General features: G+C 33.8%; 1 protein-coding gene across 1 annotated transcript; it reads left to right on the top strand.

Moving 5' to 3' along the window:
* The first annotated feature begins 14,302 nt into the window (after positions 1-14,302).
* Positions 14,303-20,986, top strand: LOC147292316 (uncharacterized). The gene is made up of 17 exons (XM_086234623.1): positions 14,303-14,427; positions 14,473-14,635; positions 14,687-14,745; positions 15,950-15,979; positions 16,393-16,498; positions 16,600-16,670; positions 17,018-17,087; positions 17,498-17,560; positions 17,788-17,809; positions 18,034-18,057; positions 18,265-18,291; positions 18,711-18,962; positions 19,057-19,127; positions 19,326-19,400; positions 19,805-19,912; positions 20,248-20,364; positions 20,503-20,986. The coding sequence occupies exons 1-17, from the start codon at positions 14,303-14,305 to the stop codon at positions 20,569-20,571; spliced, it is 1,452 nt and encodes a 483-aa protein (XP_086090749.1). The 3' UTR covers positions 20,572-20,986.
* The last annotated feature ends 587 nt before the right edge of the window (positions 20,987-21,573 follow it).

Raw genomic sequence — 21,573 nt, 5'->3', positions numbered from 1 at the left:
TAACAGTGATTATCACGAGAAAATTGATTCACATAAATTAAATTAGAGGAGGCATTGGAACAATGAAGTAAGTCTCGAAGATGAAAAGCTTTAGAATTTTTAAGAAAAGTATGATGACCAATATGATTGATATGCAAACCTTGTCCACCTAGAACACCATTCATTGAGTCAGTGCCACGATATTCTCATGGATCATTTAAATTGCTCAGATCGGAGGTGACATGAGAATTAGCACCGGTATCAGCAACCCAACCCAAAGAAGCCTGCGACTGGGAATTGGCAGCAACCATAGCAGTGAGACGGGCGGTTGGAACACGCCCTTCATAGGTAGTGTTCATCCGGTTGTAACAGTCGATGGTGGCATGCCCTGAACGACCATAAATTTGACAGACAATCCTGGTAGGACCACCAGTGTTATGGCCAGAAAAAGAAACCATGAGAATTGCCTATTGCCAATGGAAAAGATCCAAGAACACTAGAGTGGGAAGAAGAAGACCCAGGGGCAGAAAAATGAGATTGCCCACGACCAAAACTGGGAGATCAATCCAATTGCCGGCATGAAAACCGCTGCTGCCAGTGGAAGAGAAATGACCACGACCACGACTACTACCTCTGTGGACAAAAGGAAACCCACGACACAGGTAAGTACATCAAGAGCGTGAGATGGAAGCTGCCATAGCAGTGACACCGGTATCGACAACGGGCATATGAACTTGGGTTAATCTGCGTTCAACACTCAATAACAAAGCCTCAAAGGCATCATATGTAATAAGAGTTTCCCGTACTTGAGCCGACGCAACGGTATTCTCATATAAATTACCAACATTGTGCATAATAATGGCAATAAGATCACTATCAGTCATAGGTGAACCAGATAAGGCAAGATTATCAGCAAGTGTATTAGTGCTGATACGATCAAGGTATTCAGTGATAGTTTTGTCACCACGATAAGTGCGAAGTAACTCACCACGCATTTCAATGATTCAATTCTGGGTTGAGGAGGCAAATCGTTCAGCTAATGATGCCCAAACATCCCGAGCAGTGTTAAACCGAGTCAAGGTTGCCAAGAGAGTTGGAGTAACTGAGCTTTTAATCCAGGAAAAACCATTTGGTTGTTAAGCATCAAAGGTTCATAGGCAGGATTGACTTGGTCTATATTGCAACCAGCAACGTCTTTGATGAAAGCAGATGGTGGAGGATTGGTGCCGTTGACATAACTGATGAGATTTCTGCTACGAAGGATTGGAGTTATCTGGGCCAACCAAAGAGGATAGTTGTGACGATCCAGTTTGATAGAGAGGAGACTAGGCACAGACTGAGAAAATTGTGAGGAAGCCATCACGGTGGTGTTGGTTGTTGAAACCAAAGAGGCTGTGTTGGACGTTGCAGCAGCAGAAGACATAGTGAGTGGTTGGAAGAAGAACAAGAAAAATTGGATCTTAGTTGTGTGACTCTGTGTTGCTCTGATACCATGCAACAATAAGAATTCGATTATAATTGAATGCCTCAAAAGTAATTGAGGTTGTGATATGTATTTATAATGCTTTACATACACAGTTATACAAGAGTCCAGAAAAGGACTTTAACAAATAAAGTTAATTAGGACTCTATCTATTACTCTAGTAAATATCAGAAGCTATACAAACGATAATACAAGAGATAATAGATAACACTCTAAGCATGCTAATCCTAAGAGTCATGACACACGGCATGGACTCTTATATATCACGTGGGATGTTATTTATCAAGGCTTATCTGATGAGGAGCAGATATAAAGGAAGGGACCGATTTCAATCACACCATCCCAAACACAAACCAACGGCAATCCAAAAGCCAGATCAAGATAAAACAGTGAAGTTGTCAATGAGAGATCAAAAAAGAAAAAAGGAAAAAAAAAAACTCAAATAAACTTGTGGCTTACCTCTGTGATGCAATGAATTAATCCCATCATCTGCCTGAAATACTCAAGCACTTCAACACATCAAACGACAAAAGAGCCCAAACCAGATTATTCATCTAGTTGGAATCACAACCACACCAATACATCAAGCTACGATCAAAGCCCCCACACCAGATCGTTCATCTGGTTGGAATCTTAACCATGAACCCAGATAAAGCAAGACAAAGTGAATGACGAAAAAGCATAGACCCATCTCTCCTATTTTGAGAATGGCAAATAGATTAAAAAAAAAAAAAAAAAAAAAGGTTGTGAGGGTAAAATGTATACAAAGAAAGCAATGGCAAGAAGCGTAAAAATTTTGAAAGAAGATAGGCAAGAACCAAAGAGAGGCACAATGACAAAAAAGAGCCCAACCAAGCCCAAAAACTCAAAACGCCAGCTACCGTGCAAAAAGGGGTAAAAAGGTCTTTTAACGATGAACAGTTTATGAACAGTGTGAATAGTTGCCTGAGGGTTTTGTTTTAGACTTTTAGTACATATAGAATTTCCATGGACCAGTGTCCAGCTTGTTTTTTCCTGAGCCTTATCTTGGGTTTCCAACTGATTATAGTTGGTGATATCTTTATAAAGAGTTTTCATGATGATCTTGGTTACCATTCCAGAAAGGAAGAGTCCAATCATCAATGAGTTGATCATGGAAAACCAATGGATTGGACTACATGTGGATTAGAAAACCAATGGATTGGACTGCATGTGGAGGTATGTGTCCCAACGTGATGCCCATTTGACATCACTGAGCTGCACAAGTGGAACTATGCAGATTAGGGGTGGGCACGGTACGGTATGAGCCCCATACCGATACCATACCGAAATTTTTATTCGGTACGGTATCGGTACGGTATGGACATTTTTAAAACTTGTACCATACCATACCAGTGTTTTATGAATTCGGTATGGTTCGGTATGGTTTCGGTATATACCAACAATTTTAAACTTCTTTTTTTTTTGTCAAAAAACAATATTTAACAACCAAAAAGAAATACTTTTTCCCAACCAAAAGATAAAACAAAACTCAACTTGTACGTTCCTTTCATTTCTGTTGTGAACTATGACCGATGGTATTGATCTTTAATTAACCATCAAACGACTAATTAAGCACATATATAATTCTAACCCAATTCATCATCAACCAGTGTAATTAACACAGAATTAGAAAAGAAAGCAACTGATCATAAATCACATACCATTCTATATATATATATATATCAATGCCAAAGAAACTACAACAATGACAAAAGGAAGAGTAAAACAGTAAAACACAACAGCAACTCAGACCCAAGTATAGAAAGCATATGCTTTCTATTATAGTCTATAGACTTGCCCAAATAGCCACTAATATGGCAACACTTAATTAAAAAAATATTAAATAATTAAATTAAAAATATATCGGTACGGTACGGTATTTCACGGTATTGAAAGTTTCATACCTATACCATACCAATTTAGACTCGGTACGGTACGGTATCGGTACGGTATATAATCGGTATTGTTTTTCGGTATAACATTGACACGGTACGGTATGGTACGGGTTCGGTTTCGGTATTTCGGTAATAAATGCCCACCCCTAATGCAGATAAGAAATTGAATGGTATTAGAGATTTAGAGGGGGAAAAATACGAAGAAAGAATGAGAGAGGAAGGTACCTCAAAAGAGAGAGGAAGAGAGAGAGAATCTTAATTAACTCACATTGATTGATGGTGAAGTTCCAATATCAATTTGAAAATTCAAATTGATGTGATAATCTTCAATTAATTTAAAATTTAAATTATGCAATTAAATAAAAATATATGAGTGCAATTTAGATATTAAAAAATTAGAAATTTTTTATAAAATAATCATAAAGGCTGATGTGTAATTAATATTTTGATGTAGCATTCAGTCAAATAACTTAATTATGAATAATAAGTATTTGATTATAAATTCTCAAAACACTGTCTACTTTAGTCTAAATATTATTTTTTTAAAGGATCTAAGTCTAATTAATTTAAATTTGAATTATTTAAAATTTTGAATAATAATACGGTTGCAGTTGTTGGGTAGCCCAATTAGAAGGGTCGTAGAATTACCCACAATGCATCCAAGTTCAATCCCTCATTCCCCAACTAAAAAAAAAAAAGTATTATGGATTTGGTTCATTTGCTTGTTTTATCTTTGTTTGACTTTTAATCATATATTAGACTTTTTGGTTTAAATGAAATTATGTAAATCTTTAAATTTATAGAAAATTAGGATATACTCCTTTGTTATCTTCATTTTTTTATTAAACCGTTATGGCTTTTTCAATTGTGATGCACAACAATTAATTTTCCATGTCATTAAATTAAATATATTATAATTACATGTCATCTTTTTATATTTAATCTTTATTTAAATTATGTACTTATTTCCTTATTTATCTCTTATAATATTGTAAATGAGAATTTTATTGGAAATAAGTTTCTAAGGAAAGAATTTTATTAGGATAAAATTATCTCCATATAATCCTTTTTTTTTTCTTTTTAAATTTGGGTGACTTCAATTAAGTAGTTTGCCTCATGTAGTTTTTTTTTTTCTATTTTTTGTGGTGGTGGCTCTTGTTTTAGTATGAATTGGATGTATGAAGCTACGTTATTTTATGTTACAAAATTTATAAATTTCACATAGGGTTTAGGGTTTAGGATTTAGAACGAAGTCCAAAATTTCAGAGTTACAATCTAACATAAAGCTAACAAACCAGGTAGCTAGATGAGACTATAAGTGTTTTTCTTTTTTCTGTTGCAAAATTCATAGGGGTACAGAGGTGAAAAATTCATATGGGTACAAGAGGCTTTTTTTATTGTTGCAAAATTCATATGGGTACGTTTTTTAGGGTTTGTAGGTGATTTTTTTTTCCAAGTCTGTAAGATGGTGGTTAGAGTGGTTGGGTAGAATTAGACTGAATAAATTTAAAATTTGTCCAGAGCATTAGATAGATTAATCCAATAATTTTTTTGATATTTATTAGAGAATGAATGAATTTATGTTTAATTAGGATTGTTAAATTGTAAAATGAAAGACTACATTCAAAACAGTGTTGAAGTACAATATCCAAAAAAGCCCTTAAATTTATAATACACGTACAAGATAAGCGAAAAATTCAAATCCTTGAATAATCTGCAGGAGAATGGAGATGGAGCACTAGCAACTAATCTCTCTTAGAATTAAGTTACAACCACCAGATCTAGTTGGCAGTTGCAATTAATCCTAAGTAAGTAGTAAATGCACCTCCTTCCTAGGTTTTTTCGGCAGTTGCGCGCAATTATGCCTTATGTGTACTTGAAGATATCTTTATATCACAGTATTACTATTGCATGCCAATTTGAGCTGGAAACTTGAGTTAGCTTCTCGTTTGCTTTTGGTGATCTCTTCAGGCATATCATCATCGTACACACACACACACACACACATATATATATATATATATACGTATGGACAAGAAACAATACATACATTCATTACGTACATGCAGCCGACTAGTGTGGTCGAAAAAGGACACCATCAATGCATGCAATGATGCAATATATTAATTTAGACATATATATATATAATGTGCATATTCATACATTAATTACGCACATATAACTAATGATATACGTACATGCAGCCGACTAGTGTGGTCGAAAAAGGACACCATCAATGCATGCAATGATGCAATATATTAATTTAGACATATATATATATATAACGTGCATATTCATACATTAATTACGCACATATAACTAATGATATACGTACATGCATATGTATAATACAAATATATAGAGAGAGCATCTATTGAGAGAGTTTTTTGAATAAACTATACAAGGGATTTTTACGGGTTGTAATTTGGTGATTGAAACCGTCTATTTTTGAAGTATTAATTAAAAAATTATTCATGTAAAAAATTAGATAACTCAAAGATTATTAAAACACCATTTAATATAGGCTTATTTATTATTTCACCCCCTGAAAGTAACTTCTAATCTAACTTCACCCCACAAGGTTTATTTTGTATCACATTACCACATGAAACTAACTCTCGTGTATCACTTTGTCTACTTTTTATTTTTACAAACTTTGAAAATTAATTAAAAATAACTTCGGACTTAGAAAAATACATGGAAAATTTCTACGGACTCGTCTTGACTAGTATTAATTTATTATGAGGTCAAATTACCAATTTTATATCCAAGTGTTTCCAGAAACTTAAAATATTTTTTACTCTTTAGAAATTCATAAGATAATCTTTCGAACTCCAAAAAATACGAGGTTTGCACCGTTGGTCTTCTAAACAATAACACTACCTTTCTTGTGAACTTGCTACCTAAAAGATCTCTTGATCTTAGACGAAAATAAATTCTAGAAAATTCTAGACTCGGATGAATTCTCAAAAATATTTTGGAAATTATCAAAAACCTGTTTCGGAGAATTCTTCCTAGACTTTAAGAAAAGACTTTATAGAAATTTTAGAATTTTTGTAGAGGGAAATTTATTTTAATTTTCTAGAAATAAATTTGGACTTCCCAATTTTCTAAAAACTCTCAAAGGGAAAATTAGTAATTTAACCCCATAGTAAATTAGAACTAGTCAAGACGAGTCTGTAGAAATTTTCCGTGTATTTTTCTGAGTCCGGAGCTATTTTTAATTAATTTCCAAAGTTTGTAAAAAAAAAAAAAAGGCAAAATGATACCCGAGAATTAGTTTCAGGGGGTAATGTGATAAAAATAAATGTTAGGGGGTGAAGTTAGATTAGAAGTTACTCTTAGGGGGTAAATTAGTAAATAAGCCTTTAATATATGAGGTACTCCATGAGTTTTCCCTTGGTAGTTAGGTGAGGAACATGTACTGGATCAATTTGCAAGTGTCACGCGACTCACGCAGTGTGGACCGGCCAGACCTGAAGAAGTACATGGGCTCCACGTGGGCTAGAGTCATGAGTACTGACTACAACCAACCTCTGTGCCATACATGGGCCCTACTGTGGAGGGGACGCCCATCTCGTAAGTCCTATAAGGATGACTACATAGGTGACATTCCTCGTAATAGGCCGTCGTTTGGGTCTGGTCTAGTCGGTTCCCAATCCATACGGTTGGTGTTAACGGTATTTGGGTTGATACATTTCAAATGTACAACTTAAACATGAAATATAGATCCTTAATTTTAAATATATACCTAGTTTGTCACTTAAAAGTATGAATTTGTACATTTAAATTGTACCAATACATGGGATAATACATTTTAATTGTACTAATATGTAGGTTGACATATTTCAACTGTACCAATATGTGGTTGGTACATTTAAAAACACAATGAGAAAAAATTCTAAAAAAACCGTGCCCATTCGACGACACAACTACTGATTCTCCCTCTAAAAGAAGATGGTAGATAAATGCACAAAGAAGATAAAGGATGAATGGATGAAGAAGATAATAATGACCTCCTGTTGTAAAAAATTCATACAAAAATCGATGAGAATAATTGAAAATAAGTTACGTACCAAATCAGTTTGAGGTTAAAATTGGAGATTTGTAGAAAAGGAAGAGAAAAACTTGATGCCAAACTTGCAGAAAGTGTGCGTGCATAATTTCATGTGAAGTTTGATCAAAATTATAAGCTGAGCAAATCAAGAAAATGAGGGTGAATGAAGGTAAGAGGAAGCGGCCAAGTTCTTGTTCTCATACTACTGCCTTTACGTTACAAAATTGATGTAGCCCACATACTTCCCATATTCAAATTTTAATTTTAAAAAAATTATTTATTTTAATAATTTTTAGTAGGGAGTTTTTGTAATTTTGGAACTTTCCTTTTAATGTTTTTCCTAATTGGATTAAGTTTGGTAAATTAGGATTTCAATTAATGCTTTAGATTTTATTTTATTCAGATATATTTTATTTGTATTTTTGGAGCCCAAGATTTTTAAACCCTATAAATATGGATTCTTGTAATCTTTTGGGGGATTGATTGTTATTAATACATGTTGAGAGAGTTTTCTCTAGACTTTTCTCCTTTATCCCTATTTTTCTGATAATTTAGGAAATTATCGGATTAGTGGATGCCCTTAATCTAGCTATTATAGATCTATCATCTAGATAATCAATAGAGTTAAATGAAGGCTGTGTTCTTAAAAACCTTATCCTCTCGTCTACCGCGTGCTGCATCAAATTGCTTCAAAGACATGAGCTCTCTCTCTCCTCTCTCTATCTTTGTGTCTGTGTCTCTCTCTTATATTCATTTGAGACTGATTATTTACTTTTATATACCAAAAACTTTCTTGCAAAAAAACACAACTTGATAGTATCATCACTTGTACATAAAAATGTTTATATATAGCCATATAGGTGCGCAAAAAACAAGCTTGACCAATGACCAAGTCGGTTTGGGTCAATTTAACCGATGATTTGGGATATAAAAGCCAGTAACGAAACCAGATTGGGTGGTTTGGTTTGGATTTGAAACCATCTTTGAAAAAACAATTAAAAAAAATTGATCCAAACCAATTTTTTTGTTCGGTTTGATCGGTTTTGTCGAGTTACCGGTATGGATGCCCACCCCTAGAAGCCATCCTACTTTACAATGAGCAAGTGCTCAACTATTTAAAATTATAACTGGAACACTAAAATCATATAAAAATGATATTTATACAAATGTCTTATATTTTTTTGTTACATATACATGTGAAAAATAAATAAAACAAGACAAAACACAAAAGTAAATTATTTGGAATCACATTCACCCTAATTTTATATGTTACCATTGAACAGTTTCAACAGTTGGGTTTCAACCATCCAATAAAAAAGTAAAGAAAAGGAGCCGCCAAACGTTTGACCAAGTGGGTCAAGCGCTCGGCCTTGAACAAAAACAACATGAAACCACTGAAACACAATATAGGTTTGTATTGTGTGGTTTTTTAATATTTTAAACAACTTAGTTGAACTATTTAGACATCCAAAACTTTAGATGACCTAATTACACTTACACCCCCTGAGATTTATTATTTTTTCACATACACCCCTTGGGGTTTCAATAATTACACATCACCTCCTGAAATTTCAAAACTGTTGCATATAACCCCCTATATGAGATGAAAAATGATGAGAAATTATGCAAAAAAGCATGCTAAGGGATGAAATGGCCTAATAAGATTACTCAAGGTGTAAGGTCCAACCTCAATACAAATATTTTCTTTTTTATTTATTTATTTTTTTCTCTTGTAGGGGGTTATATGCAATAGTTTTGAAACCTCAGGGAGTGTATGTATAATTTTTGAAACCCCAGGGGGTATATGTGAAAAGACGATAAATCAGAGGGTGTAAGTGTAATTAATTAACTCAACTTTAGATAGGTTATTTTATCATGAAGGCCTCCAAAATGGACATTTTTATCAATTATTATAATTTTAAAAGAATATAAAACTCTACAAGAGAATATAATTCTTTCCTTTTCTCAATATAGCCTTTTATTTTTAATTATGAGCGTTATATATATGCTATGTCTATGAACTTTGAGCAATATTCTATTTTTTTATTTATATATAAATTATTTATATATATTTATGAGTATTAATTAATTTTCACTTCTATTTCATACACTTGCACTAGCTCCTCTCACTTATTTCTCTTCTTTTATTTGTTAAATTATCAAGTCATAAAAATAAGAAAATGAGTATTAACGTACAAAATTAACCATGGAAATATATATGGGCAAAAGGGAAAGAAGAGCAATTGCAGAAAAAAAGAAATAGAAGATAAAAACTTGAAAAATTAAGCATAATACAAAACATAATTGAAAAGATATTAAATAACAAATAAAAATACAATGGGCCACATTAACTGACGTGGCATATAGACATAATTAAGTTGCCTCATAATGTGGAAATGTAGTATGAATAACATTACTACAAAACTAAAGTAAGAAAATCATCACCCTATATTTAAGGGTTTTTTTTTTAAGTTCATTTTAGAAAATAGGCTTTTTTTAAGGTCCACTATCAAAAATCAAATTCAAATGCAGTCCATTAATTTTAATGAAATCACATGGAAAAATGCACTTGGCACCATGCCCAACGCCTTTTTTTTTTTTCGCGTAGCAATTCTCATTGTGCAATATATCCAAAATAAGACAACTTATATAAATCTTCTGTCTTTTCTTCCATACACATGTTAAAAAAAGAATAAAACCAACACAAAACAAAAACATTCAAGCTTTTGGAATAAAAAATCTTAATTTTAACAGTAACAATAATTGTCATTGTCTGTTAGTAACTATATATTGTCCCAAATAATTGCTACTCAACAGTAACAATTGCCCAATACTTCTAAATAGCGTCCAACTCTTCCAAATCGTTCTCACAATAACAATAATTGCTACTGTCTGATAGTTACTACTCGACAGTAACAATCGCCAAGTACTTCTAAATCGCGCCCAGCACCTCGATCTAGATTGTGCTCACAGTAACAATAATTGCCACTGTCTAATAGTAACTATCATCTTATATAGTTACTACTCGACAGTAACAATCGTCCAGTACTTCCAAATCGTGCCCAGCTTTTCCAAATTGCGCTCAGCACTTCCAAATCGCGCCCACAGTAACAATAACCCATTGTCTAATAGTAACTATCATTCTAGATAGTTACTACTTGACTGTAACAATCGCCCAATCTTTCTAAATCACCCACCTACAACAATTCAATATGACAAGTTCACATTAAACCAAATTTTAAACCCTAAACAAACATAAAAATCACAATAATAAGTTGTTATTGACAAACAATAACAAAAAAAAAAAAATTTCCCCAACAACTTTGTTTATTAGAAATTCACACCAACATGCTTAATTTGACTTCTTCATCCTAAAATAAAAATCACAATAACAAGTTATCATTGTCAAACACATACTAACGATAAAATGTTGTTAGCCTTACTTACATTCTCGACTTGGTGTGAAGTAATCACAATAAACCAAATTTCAAACCGTAAAAATCACAGTAATAAGTTGTCATTGTCAAACTGTTACTGACAAACCATAACAACCATGACCTCACTTACATTTTAAAACAATACCAATAACAATAACAACCATGACTATTGGGGGATCCAAACAATTATGGGTTAACTATGACTATGACTATGACAATAAACATGATATGGGCCTCAATTAACACAATGAAATATAACAGAAGGAACCAACACAACAACAAAAAGGTTAATATACAATGAATTTTGACCGTTGTGTAAATTGTTCATTTACCGTCATCTAATTGACCGATGTCGATTCATACTCCAATAGACAACGGTCAAAAACCGTTGTCTTGGTGCACTTACACAACGGTTATACATAGACAACCATTGTATATACACCTTTAAAAATCAATGATTTGAAGGAAACTGTTGTTGAGTATATATATACACAACGTTTTATGGTTAAAAACCGTTGTGTGAAAATATGTTATACAACGGTTGAGATTACTAATGCATATATTTTACAACTATTTTAGGTCAAAAGACGAGCTGAAATACCCCTTCATACAATGGTTTATGGATAATAACCATTGTGTATACTATTGAAAAATAGGCGGTTGAGATGTCTATTGGCTTTTCATACTACGATGTTTATATAAAACCGTTGTTTTGATGATATTAACACAATGGGTTTTAACCATATAACTGTTGTGTAGGCTATTGAAAAATAGGCGGTTGAGATGTCTATAGGCTTTTCATACTACGGTGTTTATACAAAACCGTCGTCTTGATGATATTAACACAATGAGTTTTAACCATATAACCGTTGTGTAAGATACTAATTTCAATTTTATTTTGATGTATATAACTCCCAATTGTCTTTGGTATAATACCGCAATGCAATTATGCACAACCTGATAAAGGATTTTGGAATAACATTTGCTAAATTTTAAACTAATCCACAATAATAAAGAATTTTAAAATGTATAAAGTACCAAATAATATAAGGTATTAATTTCAAGGTAGTAATTGTATATATGTAGCTTACTCCCTTAATCCAATGTCATTCACAAAACCAGCCATTAATCTAACTACCAATTTGTTGCCATCAATATAATGTAGCAAGCCTATCAATCGTTAATATCCCCCAAGTTAATCTAGCAAAGTGATCAATGATATATATATATATATACCGCAAGCTAGTCTAAATAAACACATGGCCACAAAATCAAGTCAAAAATGCTATTATGCAAAAATCCGGCCACCTTCTATTCTACAAATACTGCCCTACAAAGTTTGCTCATTCAACCCGTACTTCATCGATATCTTCTTGGGTGTAAGTGTTGTCATTCCTCCGTTCCCACTGAAACAAGGCAAAAATGGAGTACTAATTCAATAGAAAATTCAACCCAAAGTTCAGAGTAGAATTGTAACCAAAAAATTCAGATTGCAAACACTTTGGACACTTGATTAGGATTACCAAGTCAAACTCATTAATAAGAAAACAAGAGAATTGCTAGTTAATTATCAATCTATAACCATGCATAATATGGAATATAATTAATCAACTTTGGAGTAACTTAGTGGACCTTATATTACCCTTTCTTAATATATATATATATATATATATACCACCCAAAAATTGCATTATGATCATCTTTCTACAATAATCTACAAAACCCACAAGAATACTCTCAGAAGGTAAGTTCATATAGTAATTTACAAAACCCTGGTTAAATTGAAATTCGATCTTACTAGTAAATAGTAGTGTTCAATCATCATTGTTATCAGGCCAACCATAGAAGAAGTATACCCTCGGGAAGAGATAAATAGGCCTGAAAATATAGCACAATCCAGATTCACCATATGCTATAGATAAAGGTTATGATTTATTTTTTTCAATTAAGACATTTCACATAAAAAGCATGGACATTGACTTTTCTGCTGGGTAAACATAAACATTCAAAAAATCAACAAATTATTTTCAGAAAGTCACTACAACAAAAACCTTAATAGACATCACTTGTTTAATATCAATTTTTGTAAAAACTGATATTAAAACATTTTAGATATTAGATAATTTTTTTGATGATATCTTAATTTATTAAGATATCACCTAATAATTTTTAATAATTTTTGCGATATCTTAATTTTTTCATTTTCATTAAAAATTGATATCTAAACCCTTAACTAATATCTTTGTTGGAGCTAAAAAAAAGTTGAATCAAAATTTTTGGACTACTTAAAAATTTTGACTATGTTTTCCAACACATCCAAACACAAACAAAAACACACACTCACATAGTCACACGATCCTTCTCTCACCCTCACTGAGACACACACTCACTGCCATTCTCTCCTTCTCTCTGGTTATGGTTGTTGTTCTCACTCAGACCTTATCATCGAAGTCGAAGTTGCCGCCGGTTGACCTTGGCGTCGGTGGTCAAGCACGAACTATCTGATCCTCCTGTGTTGTGGCATCTAAAGGTAATTAAGCTCAGTCTCATCTCTCCTGGGTTCTCTCTTTCTCTTTGTCCTCTTCTTTCTATATATCTCTCCTAGGTTCTCTCTTTCGCTTTGTTCTCTTCTTCTCTCATGAGTTCTCTTTCTCTCTGTCCTCTTCTCTCTTGCTGTTGTTTTGGGTTTTCTTCAAATTAGAGATTTTCTTAGGTTCGTTTGCTTCTCGAAATTATGGATTTTTTATGAATTTAGGGCTTCCCCACGTTCTTTGGAAAATCCTTTATTAGTTTTCTTGGTTTTCAGTTTCTCTCTCTTTCTCCTTGGTTTTTAAGTTTTATTGGTGGGTCTATTTTCAACAGGGTTCGATTGGATTACTTGGATATCTCTTGGGTTTCCTTCACTCTCTTGGGAAAATTCATTTCTCAACCTGGGAGTATTGAATTGAAGGTGAGTGGAGTTAGCGTGTATATAGGTTTTCCTTATTTAGCTAGGAGTTAATGTCATAGCTGTATAGTTGACTTACCATGTATAGTTGACTTACCCTATTTGGTCTTTGTACTCTTGTATAAATATATCTTGATATATGAAATTATAATCATCCAGCCATATTCTAATTTGGTATTAGGCCTTAAGGCAAAGACTTTTCCGCTGCCCATCTTTGTTCTTGCTGAAACCCTGATTCTGAAACCTTGTAGCTGCTGCAACCTTCAAAGAGCAACTCTAGCCCTTATTTTTTGCGTATGTCTGCCTACCTTACAAACCCTAGCCGATCAGCACCATAGTCAAACAGATTCTTGTTAATCAGCAACCCTAGTTTTTTAGCCCTAGCCGCACTCAGCCCTAGCCAAACAGCACTTTCTGATCCCAACCCTAGCCACAATCGTCTTCTACAAGAAACCTTAGCTGCAATCTTCTTTTGCAACAAACATGGTTGACGAAAGATCATCCAGTTTTGACCCCAAGTCCTCTCCGATCCTTGAGAATAAGGTGTCATCTACTGTGACCATTCAGGAGAATTCTTCTCCCATCCATATCAAACTGGATGGCACAAAGTATCCCATTTGGTCTAAGATTTTGTAGATGCATATTGCCGGCAGAAAGAAGAAGGGCTATATTACAGGGAGAAAGGTTGCACCAGCAGAGGCAAATCCTGCCTATGATGAGTGGGAAGCTGAGGATGCACTAATCAAGTCACGGTTCATCAACTCCATGATGCCTAACCTCATGTCTTATTTTGTTCAGTGTGGAACAACGAAGGAGGTTTGAGATGCTGTTAAGAGGAGCTATCTTGATGCCTCTGATTCGTCTCAGGTTTATGAATTGATGAAGAAGACCTTTCAATTGCGTCAAGGTGGTCGATCTCTCACAAAGTACTACAATGAGCTGAACTCTATTTTTTTGGAGTCAGATTATTGATGGCCTAATGATATGGAGTGTACGGCTGATGCTGAAAAACAGACACTACTAGGAAATACCCCATTAGATATCACTAAAAATATATCGGTTTAAAACAAATTGATATTGTCAAAGTTTTTTATATCAGTTGGATTTTTAGTTTTCTAAAAATGATGTCTAAATACATTTATATATCGCCAAGTTTTCAAATTCGATATCTAAATTTTTGGGTAAAAATTAAAATTCTACAATAACCGATATCTAAACCATAAACTGATATTAATTGTTTCAACTCAAAATCAAATATAAAAATTTTTGTTACAACTTAAGTGTTTTGACTTAAGTTAGACCCGACACTCCCCCCTCTATAGCTCAGACACTCCTCTCACACTCCTCTCACCCTGAGCTTTCTCTCTCTCTCTCTCTCTCTCTCTCTCTCTCTCTCTCTCTCTCTCTCTCTCTCTCACCCACGCCCTCATCGTGGCGTCGCCGTTCTCACAGTCCGGCCTTGTCATCGTCGCGTAGTTGACCTTAGCCATATCGTCGGCCCTCAAGAGCTTTCTCTGCCACACTCATCATCCTGGGTTGCAGCCAAAAGGTAAGATTAGTCATCGTCCTAGGTTCTCTCTTTCTCTCTGTCCTCGATCTTCTCTCTATCTCATCCTGGGTTCTCTCTTTCCCTCTGTCCTCTTCTCTCTTTACTGAAATTAGGGTTTCAAAATTGGGCTTTTCTATTGTTTAGGTTTTTCTTCAAATTATGGATTTCTTAGCTAGGTTCGTATGCTTCATGAAATTAGGGATCTGGGAAGATCGCCCTCACCATAATTTATTGCCTATAACGACCTTTCAACATTCTTTGGCAGGTTCTGGAGTAGATTCCCATTTTTTCTTGTTTCTTTCAATTCAATGAGTTCATTCGTTTGGTGGGTTTCTCTGTATGCTGGAATTAGTGTAGGGTTTTGTCTTTACTATATTTCTTCAGTAGCTGTTAGTTAATAGCCCAGATCTTGCATAACTGTTTTCTGTGGTTTTCTTGGCATGATTGATTATGTGAATTAACTTAGGAATTTTGGGTTTTTATTTGTGCTGATTCTGGCTTTTGGTTTCAGCACCACAGGAGCTTTGGTAGGTGTACAGTTTCTGTCGACTTGGGAGCTTGTGAGCCTGAGCGAGCTGCAGCGAGTGTATTGTGATAACGAGCTATATAAGGTTTGCCTTTTCTCTATATAGCTGTATTGTGATAACGAGCTTGTGTATTGTGTTTCTCTAGTAGCTCATTTCATTTTCTCTGCAAGTAATTCCACAGATAGAGTACTACAGTATCAGCAAGATCTCTGCTTTCATGGTTATACCCTTGACACATAATAATTAATAAATTATAATTTAATTCATTACCCTACAGTGAAGAAGTTGAGTGTATGAAATTCCTTTTCACCATTCAGCCCTACCTAACACCATATTCTTTATCAAATAATTAATGATCATGTATGTGTGTGCATGCGCGTGCATGCGTGTGTGTTGCTGCATTAGCATATCATAATGGCTGATTGGGTGGTTCCCTATTCATATATTGTTTTTGGTATTATTTCCAATAAATATCATCCCTTATGCACAAAATTCAGTTCAGCACTTGAGCAGAAGAAAGCAGAGGTAAAAAAGGAATTTGGGGCAATTGACTATGATGCACCTGTTGAATCAGAGAAGAAAACAATTGGACTTGGTACACAGGTACACTTTTTCTTCTTTTTCTTTTGGAACCACATAAATAATGCTACGAATGATTTTTCACAGTACACATATCACTAATTCAAAGTTTTTCATGGAATTAGATTGGAGTAGGTGTAGCTGTAGTGGTCTGTGGTTTAGTTTTTGCTTTTGGAGACTTTTTTCCTTCCGGAAGGTATGACATAGTAGATTAAAGGGCTTTTAAGATTGGAATATTCTTATGTTTCTATTTTTCTTGTGTCTGGCCATGACCACATGATTTATCATATTGCTTCAATTTAGTTACAGGTCATAAAACTGAACCTCTATCTCATGTGTGTGTGCATGTTTGTAAATCACAACTTCTGAAATTTTCTCTAAGAAGGCAAAATTAGTTTCTGGGAACAAACCTGTACTACTTTAAGGGTTGAATCAATTGGTATTTTATTATTGATTTTCTTTTCTTCTTATTCGATCTAGCAGTTGATTGTTGAGTAATTTCTGAGGAATGATTTCATTTTGATATGGTCTTCAAGTTTTCAGTTTCAGTTCTACTGAGGATGCTGCAGTAACCAATAATAAACTTTCTGAAGAAGAGAAAGTGTCCCTTCAGGTGATGCTCATAGGAAATATGTTTTTCCCTTTTTGTTTAGTTTAGATTTTTTGCATAAAAATGATCCTGACTTCAGTATAGATCATTTCTGAAAGATGTGTAAAAGTACCGAAGGCATTAAGCTAACTCTAGATCTAGAGAACTGCTTTTGTTTATGGGATTGTCTATGTGCAATGGTAGCATACTTTAGTATACATGTCATGTAGTAATTCCAAATTTTCTATCACTTGTGTCATCATACTATTTTTGTATCACTTCTGCATTTCTCCACTATTGCTTACTCTATTTTGTTTTCTTTTGCCCAATCCTAATAAACTATAGATTCTTACTGTGTGTTTGAAAGAATCATGAGAAGATCATTAACACTTATTATTGTTGATAAGAACATTTTTACTTTTGATTTGTGGCAGGCAAGGCTGAAAGAATACGAAGCAACACTTAGTAACTCCCCAAAAGATCCAACTGCTCTTGAGGTGAGTCATAGTGTGTTACACAACATAGTATTGTGCATCCTTTGTTACTGAATTCTTCTACTGCTTTTATTGAGGTTTTACTTTGTTTCTCTATTTAGTTATTGTCTATATGATGAAGCTCCTTAGTTTGTTGCCATTCTTACAAATACTTCTTCGTATTCTTACATTATGTTGGGAGATGGAGTGGGGAATCTTCACGGTTGTCCTAATTTGTCCATCATTCTTAGCATGTTAGAAGAAACTGGGGAGGTCCCTCCATTTTCTTTCATCCGTGAGCAGTTGAAAAGGGGTTTTCTTCTTTCATTTGAGAATTATCTCTCCCTCGAGTACTGCTACAGTCGGTCCCAATCCTTCTATTGTGAGTATTGTTTTGATCAGTTTGACACACTAATTCAGTATGTGAAGGTTGATTTTATTATTTTAGAATGTATATTTCTTCTTGAATCTCTTACTGACACTATTGTACTTTGCAGGTTTTCGTGATTACTTGAAACGTGGTAAGTTTGACTAGCTCCATTTTGTGTACTCTAGTATTAGAATAAAGCAAATTGTAATTAATCATGTGAGTTGCACCTTATTACTTTCAATTTGCCCAAACTTGATGTTGGGCTTGTTCTATATATAGCTATCTCACTAAGATTGATTTCTGAGTTCCTTTCCTTCCTTGAACCTAAATCATTTCTCCGTTGATTCTGTTTTCACAGATTTCATAAAGGCCGCCAAGATCACTGGTAAGTCCTTCTAAACAATATATCATGTTCTTTACAAAAAGGTGAAATTAAATTGAAAAGAACATGCAAGAAAAAGAAACAATCTTTTTTTTTTCTTAAAAGTAAAAGTTTGGAATAATTTGATTCCACAGCAGGTTCCGTGGATCAAAACTTTGAATACATTTAGGCAAATATCAATCCAGATTGAACTTCTAATACCTGCATGTACTCTTATGGCAGGATGGACTCTGATCGCACGAATGATACCCGGCATTATTATTTTGTCAATTTTCTTGAGCTACAAACTGTATTGGAAAAAGTTCTTAAAGGATGATGCAGTTGAGAAATTCTCAAATGCATGCAATAATCTTGTGCGAAGAAGGTATTCATATTCAGAATTTAAGAAGATGACAGTTGATTTCAAAGATAAACTGATCCAGGGAGTCTATTGGAAATTTGGAAGATGTTCCTAAAGGCTGTTGAAGAATTCTTAAAAGCATGCAAGAATCTTATGCAAGGAAGGTATTCATTTTCAGATATTAAGACGATGACAATTGATTTCAAAGATAAACTCGGTCAGGGATGTGTTTGGAAAAAGTTTCTAAAGGATGATACAGTGGAAGAATTCTTGAACGCGTACAAGAATCTTATGCCGAGAAGGTATTCACATTTAGATATTAAGAAGATGACAGGTTATTTCAAAGATAAACTCGGTCAAGGAGGTTATGGCTCTGTTTTCAAAGGAGAGCTGTCGAATGGGCATCCTGTTGCAGTAAAGATGTTGAGTGGTTCCAAAGGAGAGCATTCGAATGGGCAACCGTGAAGGGAGTGCTGCTGCATATAAGGTTTCTTCAAAGGTCAGTCTTCTGACAACTGTGCACACTAATAGCTAACTTCATGTAGAAAGCAATCGAAAGAGCTTGGTAGAAGTAGAAATCGAATCATTTATATCATGGAAGATGCATTGATGTTATTAGTTAGTTGATAATATGCATGACTATTACTAACATAAGTTCAATAATGTCGTACATGAATGTTCTGTTGTTCTGTGACAGGTTTCTAAAGATCTCGAATTTGACGTTCTGCGCGGCCTTACAAATGCATTACTTGCTGCTAAAAAACCAGATGAGGTTTTCTATTATTCTTGTGGATTGAAATAAAAATGGCACTAGCCTTCATTTTAAAATATATCTGTGGTAGCATTCTTAACGAGGTCCTTAGGGTCCAAATAATTTAGCATGGTGATGATAATTCTTATGGTAATAAACATGTCTTATAACTTATAAGATGATTTTACCTGTTCTAGATTATGCTATATCATTTTATGAACTCGTCCAATCTGTTGAACTGTGGCTTGACTCTGGGTAATCAAAGAAATCTGGTTGGCACACTGGCACCAACCATGATTTATTTGTCTGATCCCTTATTTAATTATATGTTGTGAAATTCTGAATCAATTGTCTCCTACTTTAATCTGTTTCTTACAACTAGTAAATCAAACTTGTTCCCCCCTCCCCCTCATTTTGGTTTGCAGGCTGTTAAATTTCTTCTTGCTTCTCGAGAACGTATAAATGCAGACAATTCAGATCCGAAGGCTGGAAGCAGTACAACTGGAACAGATTTGCAAGTGGACCCTATTCAAGTGAGTCATGGTTTTCTATAATATAAATATTACATATTTTGGCATCACTGAAATGGCTACTGAACCGTTATTGCACTTTTGTTTTTAAGGTGATAAAAAACTAAACCAAACCAAAAAGATTTGCCAAGTTTAAACAAATCTGTGATATTCCAAATTTATCCCTGCACCACTCTCGTTGTTTCTTCTTTCTAAGTTTAAAATTTTTTTGTTCAATTGTTTTCTTACCATGAGATGTTATTTTTTGGGTTCAAATGCTTCAAGCTATGCAATTTCTGATTCTTTTCTTTTTTTTTTTTTATCGTTTTTTCTTTTTTGGTTATACCATGAATAATCAGGTCGAATTACTTCTTGGAAAAGCCTTTTCAGATTGGGGCCATATCAGTGATGCTGTATCTGTTTATGATCGGCTAATCTCTAGTCATCCAAATGACTTCCGTGGTTATTTGGCTAAGGTTTCATTTTGCTTTCTTGCCTTTAAAAAAAAAAAATTGTTATTAGTCTGTTTTCCGCTTTGTGTACATGTATGTAAATACATATAATCAAAGTCAGCTAATCAAGTTTCTTGGCTAAGTTCTTTAATGCTTATGCAGGGAATTATTTTGAGAGAAAATGGTAAAGTTGGAGATGCAGAGAGGATGTTTATCCAGGTAAATATATGAATGTCTATTGCAAGATGAAGGTATATTCCTGTAGATACACATGCATTATTGATGAAGTCCGAATTGATGAAGTCCGAGTTGAGTGGGGAGACTATGTCACCGAGCATTATTTTTAGACATGCATGTTGGTATACTGTTTTGACGTACATTTTGTGGATATGGTATTAGTGCTGCCATTCCAATCTTTTGTAAAGGAAAAGGCAGAATTTAGAACTAGCTAGCTAGCTAACTAGTGTGCATAATTTAGAACTAGCCATGCCTTATATTTTGTGCAGATTTTTGAAGTTTCTTAGGGGGGTTAAAAATGGATTAGCTAGCTAGGGTTATCCCTACTTGTTGAGGGATTTGTAATTTATTTTTGTTAACTTGAATATGGTTGAAATTGGATGTTGGAAATATTGTATGAGAATGTTGGATGAAACTGATGGAAGCATTTAAATTGCACAAATTGGATGGTGCATGTTCGAATTTTTATATCAAATATTTGACAGGAAAAACTGATATCTAACAATCCATTTTAATTTTATTTTTTTTAATTAAAAAACATTTACAATATCCGTTCAACACTGATATCTAATGTCTTAAATCTGATATTTATACAGGCATATACATCGGAAAAAAAAAATAATAGCGATATCTAATATAATTTTTATATCACATGGTAGCTCAAACATGATGTTTAAAAGACTTATAATATCTGAAACAACGGACAAACAGATTTCTAATCTATATAGATATATCGGTTTTATTTAAAACTCTGATGTGTTAACAATATTAAATATCGCTTTAATAAAAAAAGTGATGTAACAACTTACCAAACATAGCTTTTGCTGAGTTTACAATATCGAACAATATAACCAAACCGATATGTAATATACACTTTAATGTCAGTTCTTAAAAAACTAATGATATTGAAAGTACATTACATATCGGAATCCATTCATGTAGATAGCGGAAACTTGAAAATTCGATATATATTAATTATTAACAATATCGGAAATT

The sequence above is a fragment of the Dryas octopetala genome, chromosome 2, assembly GCF_963921425.1.
Source record: "Dryas octopetala chromosome 2, drDryOcto1.1, whole genome shotgun sequence".
In the NCBI taxonomy this organism is placed as follows: domain Eukaryota; kingdom Viridiplantae; phylum Streptophyta; class Magnoliopsida; order Rosales; family Rosaceae; genus Dryas; species Dryas octopetala.
This window is presented reverse-complemented; position numbering and strand designations above follow the sequence as displayed.